The 9,865-nt window shown below is 39.0% G+C and overlaps 1 protein-coding gene across 1 annotated transcript in view; it reads right to left on the bottom strand.

Moving 5' to 3' along the window:
- CORO2A (coronin 2A) overlaps nucleotides 1–9,865 on the bottom strand; it is a 114,350-nt gene that overhangs the window by 35,307 nt on the left and 69,178 nt on the right. The window contains exon 2 of the mRNA XM_018555093.1: nucleotides 7,055–7,255. Coding sequence (XP_018410595.1) covers nucleotides 7,055–7,255 — 201 coding nt within the window. The remainder of the gene's footprint in view (nucleotides 1–7,054; nucleotides 7,256–9,865) is intronic.

The following is a 9,865-nucleotide window of genomic DNA, read 5'->3' as shown; positions in this document are numbered from 1 at the left end:
TGTTACTGATTGGATGTAATCAGCAGATAACAAACTGCAGATCTCATCCAAACAGTATGTAAACTTGGCAGCTCCCCTCCACAGCTTTGTGAATGTGATCAGGTAGCCGAATGGCTGCTTATCACATCTAAAAGTCTATGTGTCCCTTAGGAGACATCCCAACGTTCATCCGCCCCTCCTTTAGAGAAAGCCTCATATTCTGTGAATAGAAGACATTTTCTGAATGGTCAAGGGGGCAGAATGTTGCCAGTAAACCATGAATACATCTAAGATTTGTAGCATCCCCAGCAGCTCTCCAGATGGAATATACCAAACATTAGAGGTAACCAAGATAGACCCAGCAAATTCTTGGGTTAAATTCTTATAACCCAATAAATTCTTCCTAAAGTTCCACTTTAACTCAATGCATGTTTGTTTTTTTTAATTGTGGGTACTTGTGCTTTTTATTTAAGCATCAACACCTGCTATAAATATTAACCTTTTTACCAATTTCAAGTTTATCATTAAAAGGAAAACTATAACACTTCTGTGTAATCTTTTTTAATACCAGAAATATTTTTTTTTAGTAGTATAAAATATACAATAAAAACAGGAAACACCTATAACGTTTTTGCAGAGCATTATGTTTTTTCTAAAGAGGCAACTCAGCAGCAGTTGCTTTCTTTGTCAATGTATCTTCCTTTATTGATTCTCCATATTACCCCTTCATAAACATAACAGGGAAGGGGTTGTGATCATTTCTCCGACACATTCAGCTGTGTGTTCAAAATAAACTTTAGCTATTCAGCACTGTGCACAGGCTTCTTCAACTAAACAGTTAAGGTTAGTCTGGTAAGCATGTGATAAAGAGCATAGAGTTGCTGGCTGGAATCAGTGACAGCAATATTCCATACCATATATATATTTGTAGGGCTGGTAATGATTAACATTTTCGTGTTCGATATATCTAAAAAAAAATGTAAAATCGATTATTTTCGATTAATTATAACGCACATACAGATCCAACTACATTGGCCTATACACATACAGCACAGCAATGAAGTAATAAAATGAACTAGGATCACACTAATCCAGCACGTTATTATTCTCACGTGCCCCACTCAATATGGCCGCCGCTTGAGTGGGGCAACTCTGAATAATAACATGCTGGATTAGTGTGATCCTAGTTCATTTTATTACTTCATTGCTGTGCTGTATGTGTATAGGCCAATGCCTTGGCTGGTGCTCGTGCAGAAAGTTTCTTGGGCAAACTCACCGGCCCAAGTGGCTCCGTCGGCTAACGAAGGGGGGAGGAGTCCGGTGACATCACCGTCACCGGACTCCTCCCCCTTCCATTTGTTAGCCGTCACGGACATCGACGTCACCGGACTCCTCCCCCTTCCCTTCGTTAGTCGACGGAGCCACTTGGAAGAAGTCCGGTGACGTCGATGTCGGTGACGTCACCGGATCGCCGACGGGACTCCCGGAAGGCGGCGGAGAGGTGAGTGTTTTCATTAGCGATCAAAATTATTTTAATTGATCAAAAAGTTTAACGTCCCCCCCCCCCCCCCCCAATTGAGTTTTACTGATTGGATGTAATCAGCAGATAACAAACTGCAGATCTCATCCAAACAGTATGTAAACTTGGCAGCTCCCCTCCACAGCTTTGTGAATGTGATCAGGTAGCCGAATGGCTGCTTATCACATCTAAAAGTCTATGTGTCCCTTAGGAGACATCCCAACGTTCATCCTTGTTACTGATTGGATGTAATCAGCAGATAACAAACTGCAGATCTCATCCAAACAGTATGTAAACTTGGCAGCTCCCCTCCACAGCTTTGTGAATGTGATCAGGTAGCCGAATGGCTGCTTATCACATCTAAAAGTCTATGTGTCCCTTAGGAGACATCCCAACGTTCATCCGCCCCTCCTTTAGAGAAAGCCTCATATTCTGTGAATAGAAGACATTTTCTGAATGGTCAAGGGGGCAGAATGTTGCCAGTAAACCATGAATACATCTAAGATTTGTAGCATCCCCAGCAGCTCTCCAGATGGAATATACCAAACATTAGAGGTAACCAAGATAGACCCAGCAAATTCTTGGGTTAAATTCTTATAACCCAATAAATTCTTCCTAAAGTTCCACTTTAACTCAATGCATGTTTGTTTTTTTTAATTGTGGGTACTTGTGCTTTTTATTTAAGCATCAACACCTGCTATAAATATTAACCTTTTTACCAATTTCAAGTTTATCATTAAAAGGAAAACTATAACACTTCTGTGTAATCTTTTTTAATACCAGAAATATTTTTTTTTAGTAGTATAAAATATACAATAAAAACAGGAAACACCTATAACGTTTTTGCAGAGCATTATGTTTTTTCTAAAGAGGCAACTCAGCAGCAGTTGCTTTCTTTGTCAATGTATCTTCCTTTATTGATTCTCCATATTACCCCTTCATAAACATAACAGGGAAGGGGTTGTGATCATTTCTCCGACACATTCAGCTGTGTGTTCAAAATAAACTTTAGCTATTCAGCACTGTGCACAGGCTTCTTCAACTAAACAGTTAAGGTTAGTCTGGTAAGCATGTGATAAAGAGCATAGAGTTGCTGGCTGGAATCAGTGACAGCAATATTCCATACCATATATATATTTGTAGGGCTGGTAATGATTAACATTTTCGTGTTCGATATATCTAAAAAAAAATGTAAAATCGATTATTTTCGATTAATTATAACGCACATACAGATCCAACTACATTGGCCTATACACATACAGCACAGCAATGAAGTAATAAAATGAACTAGGATCACACTAATCCAGCACGTTATTATTCTCACGTGCCCCACTCAATATGGCCGCCGCTTGAGTGGGGCAACTCTGAATAATAACATGCTGGATTAGTGTGATCCTAGTTCATTTTATTACTTCATTGCTGTGCTGTATGTGTATAGGCCAATGCCTTGGCTGGTGCTCGTGCAGAAAGTTTCTTGGGCAAACTCACCGGCCCAAGTGGCTCCGTCGGCTAACGAAGGGGGGAGGAGTCCGGTGACATCACCGTCACCGGACTCCTCCCCCTTCCATTTGTTAGCCGTCACGGACATCGACGTCACCGGACTCCTCCCCCTTCCCTTCGTTAGTCGACGGAGCCACTTGGAAGAAGTCCGGTGACGTCGATGTCGGTGACGTCACCGGATCGCCGACGGGACTCCCGGAAGGCGGCGGAGAGGTGAGTGTTTTCATTAGCGATCAAAATTATTTTAATTGATCAAAAAGTTTAACGCTTAATCGAGAAATAATGTTTAATTTCCACAGCCCTAATATTTACCTGGAAACGTTATACATTTTGTTTAAAGTTTAACTCAATGCAGATATAAAAGCCAGCTATAGATTAATAAAAATAAATCCTTAAAACCCAAAACTGAAATCGATCTTAATATCAGTCTTCAGTAATCCAGATCTCAGGCTGGGAAAGGGAGGGACAAGACTGGGAGCCAGCTGGGCTTTATTGCAATGCAGTTTCATGTCTAACATAAAAAGGAGTAAATCACTGTAAGTGAAACAAATTATGGCAAATTGAAATCAAGCGCCACCAGGAAAAGAAGAATTTTCTCGGTTTAGGGATGAAAAGGATTTCTTAGCTTTTTATGTCTTTTGTTTTAACAGTTACATATATCAACACCAAACCCTTCACATACTCAAGGGATCATGTTACAAAAGCATAATGAAAGCAGTATTTTTATTTTTTTAACTACCGTATATACTCGAGTATAAGCCGTCCCGAATATAAGCCGAGGTACCTAATTTTAGCAAAAAAAACTGGGAAAAAGTATTGACCCGAATATAAGCCGAGGTACCTAATTTTAGCAAAAAAAACTGGGAAAAAGTATTGACCCGAATATAAGCCGAGGTACCTAATTTTAGCAAAAAAAACTGGGAAAAAGTATTGACCCGAATATAAGCCGAGGTACCTAATTTTAGCAAAAAAAACTGGGAAAAAGTATTGACCCGAATATAAGCCGAGGTACCTAATTTTAGCAAAAAAAACTGGGAAAAAGTATTGACCCGAATATAAGCCGAGGTACCTAATTTTAGCAAAAAAAACTGGGAAAAAGTATTGACCCGAATATAAGCCGAGGTACCTAATTTTAGCAAAAAAAACTGGGAAAAAGTATTGACCCGAATATAAGCCGAGGTACCTAATTTTAGCAAAAAAAACTGGGAAAAAGTATTGACCCGAATATAAGCCGAGGTACCTAATTTTAGCAAAAAAAACTGGGAAAAAGTATTGACCCGAATATAAGCCGAGGGGGGGAAATGAGGCAGCTACTGGTAGATAGATACCAATAAAATTACATGAATATTTATTTAAAAGAAAAATAACCTAGCTCTGTAAGTGGAAAAGGGGGTACAGGGCTACATATCATGTACTACGGATCATTTAACCCATTCATGTTAGCAGAGGATCATTGTAAATGTATTGTTGCAGGCACTCTATATGTACATGTACTATATACTACATATAGAGTGCACTGAACAATAGATTTACAATTATCCTCTGCTAATATGAATGGGTTAAATGATCCGTAGTACATGATATGTAGCCCTGTACCCCCTTTTCCACTTACAGAGCTAGGTTATTTTTCTTTTAAATAAATATTCATGTAATTTTATTGGTATCTATCTACCAGTAGCTGCCTCATTTCCCCCCCTCGGCTTATATTCGGGACGGCTTATACTCGAGTATATACGGTACTAGTCTTTACGATCAAAAAATATTTTTTTCATTTCATAACAGGATTTATCATACGAATTAGATGTATTTAGCCCATAAAGCCTATTTTAATGGCGAGCTTTTGAGGGGTCTATTGTGCGGAGCAGAAAATAGAGACAATTGTTGCAAATAAAATAATGCTGCATAAGTAATATAGGCCTACAGTGGTTAAACAGTTATTATATCTGAACTTGTAGCCATTCTAACTAACATTTATGTATGGATACTGAACATTTTACTTGCTAATTATCATGTGATAAAATAATGAACATAAAATATCTCCTGGCTAAAGTAGGGTACACACGGGGTAGATTTTCTAACAAACGTTCGTACGAATACTACTGTTTGAGCGTTCAATAATGCCATTAAAGGCGTTTGGAATTTCATTTGACTTTTGTTTTCATTTAACATTTGGTTTTTGAATTAATGGAGTGTGCCAAATGAAAACCACATCCACTGTTAGAATTTGATTGAGAACATTTTCCAGCATGCTCCTTTGAATTCTTTCATCATTGCGGTCGACATTGATCGTTCGATTTTCTAATCATTGATGCGGTGAAATCGATGAACGCTCTGAAATCGATTTCATTCATTCGAAATGCTAACATGTATACCCCACTTTTGAGAGCTGACCCTAAGACGCTCACAGTTTATTCTAGATAACATAATAGGTTACAAATGCGATGCCCAGGGCTATATGGTCTAAATCAGAGACCTAGATTTCCAGTACCATGGCTTTTCACAGAGATACATTTTTTAATAAAAGCCAAAAAAGGTTAAACATTTGACAGTGTAACATTATGCGGCTTATTAAGTAGCACATTACAAAGAGGAATGAAGATGACTAAAAAACCCACAGTAGTCAATAAAAAATTCAGTTCCTTATTCTCTTGATTTATTCTGCCATCGAGACACAAACATTTCATTGAACATTATATGTCCTTCATAATCACAGTGGGAACAGTTAACATTTATAACATGGGTTTTACAATATGCAAACAAAAAGCATCAGTCATAAAAAAAAATTCTAAAAACACGAAGCTGTACAATAAATTTCACAGAATGGTGGACACCTTTCAAATGAAAGTGATATAATTACAGTGCTGTATATAAATGGTTTTGTTTTATCTCCCTCCGTCTAAACCAAATATGTCAACTACTATAGGCTGCTGCTCGTGTATCAGCTCTTCCACTGATTGAAGGCTGGATTAACTTATTCAAAGATAAAGACACCTTTTAATATAGTGTTAGGCGTTTCCGCAATTTTAACTAACCACTGTACATTTACTTGTGACTGCATAAAGGACTGTACGCTCATAGTAAGTACAGTTATCATTTTGCCCTCCTAATATAACCCCCTTCCCAAGCCCAGCTTGTCACTGCACGCTTGTCACTGCCCGGTGGCTGCCTCCCCTCCCCCCAGCCCTGCGCCCGGGGGAGACGTACCGGCGTCCCCCCCCTGGTTGTTTGGCCATTGGGGCAAAAGGGATGACTCTATTCTATTACCTTTAAGTTAAGACATCTGAATTTGAAATACACAGTGTATGTGCCTAAGAGCATCTCAAGAATACGAGCGCTTAAAACATATCTAAAGCCAAAACTTTTTTTTTTCTCCATTAGAGAAGGGAGTGGTTAACCCATGGTCCATTTTTTGTTACTGCTATTTGTGTCTCGTTATGGAGAATTTCCTTCACTTCCTATACTGTAGAATCAACAGGAAGAGATAGCAATCCCCTTTGTTGTTACAGGAACAAGTGCTTCCATTGGAAGATTTCCCCTTTTTTTCTGCTCTGATGGCAACTCAAAATTTTGGATTTACCCTCACTTTTTTTCTCTGTGACACTAGTGATCCGGACATTTAGAGAGGGCACACAGACAGCAAAAAAAACCTGACCGTGGTTCTAACCCCTCGCCACCAAATATAACAAAAAAAATGTTGCCTTTCGTTTTACTATACAAATTCTAATATTTATGTACGTTATAACTCCAAAAACAATATCAACTGTGTATCCAGTTACTAAATTCAAGGATTGATTAACACTTCATTTTAGCAATGAGTATACATCAGGGAGATTGTATTCAATTATAAGTGCATTAAAAGATAAATTTCATGTGCAAGAACATTTCTTATTAAAAAAAGGATGCTGTTGGCTACACTAGGGGCAGAAAAAACACCAGAGGAGCTGCAGAGATTGCAAATGGTCCCCTTTTTAAGAATCTTGTGAAGGGGCCCCTTTTACTCACCAGACCCCAGAGTAGAGGCAGTACCAGTAGCCCCATTTCTTATAAAGGACTTACCTGGTGTATAGGAATTACAATAAAGGCTCCTCCACCCGCACATTCCGTCACTACAGCAATGAAAACTGGGTTAACGGCACAAAAATGGTTGTCATGTACACTTCTTGTGATAGGCACATTGTCATAACAGTTCTCTTTGTTTGCAGGCTTTCCAAAAACATGACGATACTTTGAGCTTCGATACTGAGGCTGCCATGACATCTGTGGAAAGAAAAAAAACAATGACTGGAGGTGTTTTACAGCACTGACTGATAGAAGTATAAATCCTCAAACAAATTCACATCTATCCTCATTCTGGTTTTGGGTCTTAACTACTTTAAACCCAGGTGCCATTTTAAAGCAGTTGGTTTACCAGTCAGTTGTCCCAGTGTTTTAAATGGCGGAGGCAGGTCCTGATGGCTGACTTTTAACAGTGGGGTAAAGCTAAGCCAGCTATAGACATTGCAATTCTGGTGGGATGTGCAGGCATGATTCCAAACACTCAGGTCCCTCTGCACTGTAAAGAGAGGAGATATAGTTTTTACTGCCCTAGAAATTTATCGGACTACTGTGGAGATTAGATAATCACCAGGATAATTTTATGTCTACAGGCATCTTAAGGCATTAGTGGCACTACATATCTAATGTGCACAAAGCAATGCCTTATGTACAAACTATGTACTTTTTGTCTTTTCTCTCTTTTTGTTTTACATGGAGGGTCCCCTTTAGACCTTTTCAGTCCATTCTTTTTGCATGGATATGCTTTGCATTAGGGCAACCCATTTAGAATGGACTACCAACACATGTAAATAGAGGGAAAAAGGGACTTGCAGCTTTTTACTTAATACAATGCGCCACAAAACATGGCATGTGTGTTGTGGCGTGCTGCAGTGTGGGTGTGTTGCTCTGTACTGTACTAAATGAAAGGGACCACACAAACTAGTGTGACTTAACGCTCTATATCGTCATGTCATAGTGTGAAGCAAGCCTAAAACTGTGTCTCTCTTTGAAGTGCAGCTTCAGGCAAACAATGTTATTAGGTTTGCTTGAGTGAGGAACAGTTGGAAGATCTGTCATGGTGCTACTGTTGTCTTTGTATCAGATGGAAAGTTTAAATCTTAAAAACAATCTAAAATCTTAGAACCGTCACTATAACAGTTATAGAGACATTTCCCAATGGCAAATCTCCCTTCCTGCTGTGCCTCTGGGACAGGAAGTGAGGGTAACTCTGCCTGAAGAGGATACAGACAAAAGGTATTCAAAACACTTCCCCTCAAAAGATTCAAACCCTTCCCCACTGAAAACAGGAAAAAAAAAAAAAGAGAAAAGGTTTTTGCAGGGGTACCACTTTTATTGATTCTGCTATTTCCTTTTGTTCTGCTGATTCTTTATGAACACAGTGTCGTTCTTCTTTTTAAACAAACCTTGCAAGAGCAAATCAGTACAAGGGGTGGATAGATGGAGAGGGTGGATCAGTGTGGTACTTTTTCCTTAATATAGTAAAAAAATAAAAACCCCAGTGGTGATTAAATACCACCAAAAGAAAGCTCTATCTGTCCCCAAAAAAGGATATAAAATTCATTTTGGTACAGCATTGTATGGCTGAATAATTGTCAGTCAAAGTATCGCAGCGCTGAATACTGAAAAATGGCCTGGATGGGAAGGGGGTTTAACACCGCGGAAGTCAAGTGGTTAAAGCAGAACTCCAGGATAAATTATTAACTGCTTGTTTTGGGCTAGCGTGGAAAATAACAAAAGCTATACTCACCTCATCCTGGAGACATCCAGCTGTGACAGCACTGTGACAGCGCTCCCTCCAGCCTGTCTCTTCCTCTGCTGTCCTCACGTCCTATAAATTGTGTATAAAACGTGATGACTTTCGGGACCTTAGACCAACGCAGCGGAGGGGGAGAGAGGCCCCTGGGTTTGGTCTAAGAGCAAGTCAGCTCTGAAAAAAAGACCCAAGCATTGTGATGCGCACATGCACAACGCACACTAGCACACACTATGTGAATGAGACCTAAAAGAATTGCACTTGCCCTTTAACTTCCCATAGAGAAGGCAGGCCTAAGATGTACTAGGAGACATTTTGAGATGCATTAGTATCCATTAGTAGTTAAGATACATTAGTAAAGATGTTCTCTAAAAGGAGAGTTAAAGGAGAGTGTGTATGTAGGCACACACCCGAACAGCAAATACCACACAGTATGTAAGACAGAGGTTCAACGGGAGTACAAACACACGTAATGCATATTATCAATTAACCTTAGCTGCTCTCCCTGAAGGCAGGACAGCATAACCTAATAATTCTTCCCATCCTTTCTCATTACTACATTGAAACTTGAAGACATATATTTCTATGGTAACTGGCGTATAAATGTTATTGTGCAATGAAACCTTTACTCCCAAAGGAATTCATGCTATTTTTACTACTAATTATCTGGTTACAAGAGGAAGAGCAGGGATTGCCATCATTGTACTTATTAACCTTACAAGTCTTATAATCATGCATAAAAAGTGATATTATACACAACCCCAATTCCAAAAAAGTTGGGATGCTGTGTAAAATCTATATAAAAACAGAATGCAATGAATTGCAAATCTCATAAACCCATGTATTCACAATAGAATACATATCAAAATGTTTAAACTGAGAAAATTACCATTTTAAAAAAAATAGGGTCATTTTGAATTTTTGTGTGTGTTTTGAATCAAGTAGGGCTGCAACAACTAATCGATAATGAGAATAGTTGCCAACGATTCTCATTATCGATTAGTTGACTGATTAGTTGATTCAGCTCAGCCACCCCGACCCCCAGCCCCTCCCCCCCC

The sequence above is a fragment of the Nanorana parkeri genome, unplaced genomic scaffold (genome assembly GCF_000935625.1).
Source record: "Nanorana parkeri isolate BGI_ZX_2015 unplaced genomic scaffold, ASM93562v1 scaffold183, whole genome shotgun sequence".
NCBI classification, from domain to species: domain Eukaryota; kingdom Metazoa; phylum Chordata; class Amphibia; order Anura; family Dicroglossidae; genus Nanorana; species Nanorana parkeri.
The sequence above is the reverse complement of the archived record's forward strand: the minus strand, read 5'-3'. Positions and strand labels throughout refer to the sequence as shown.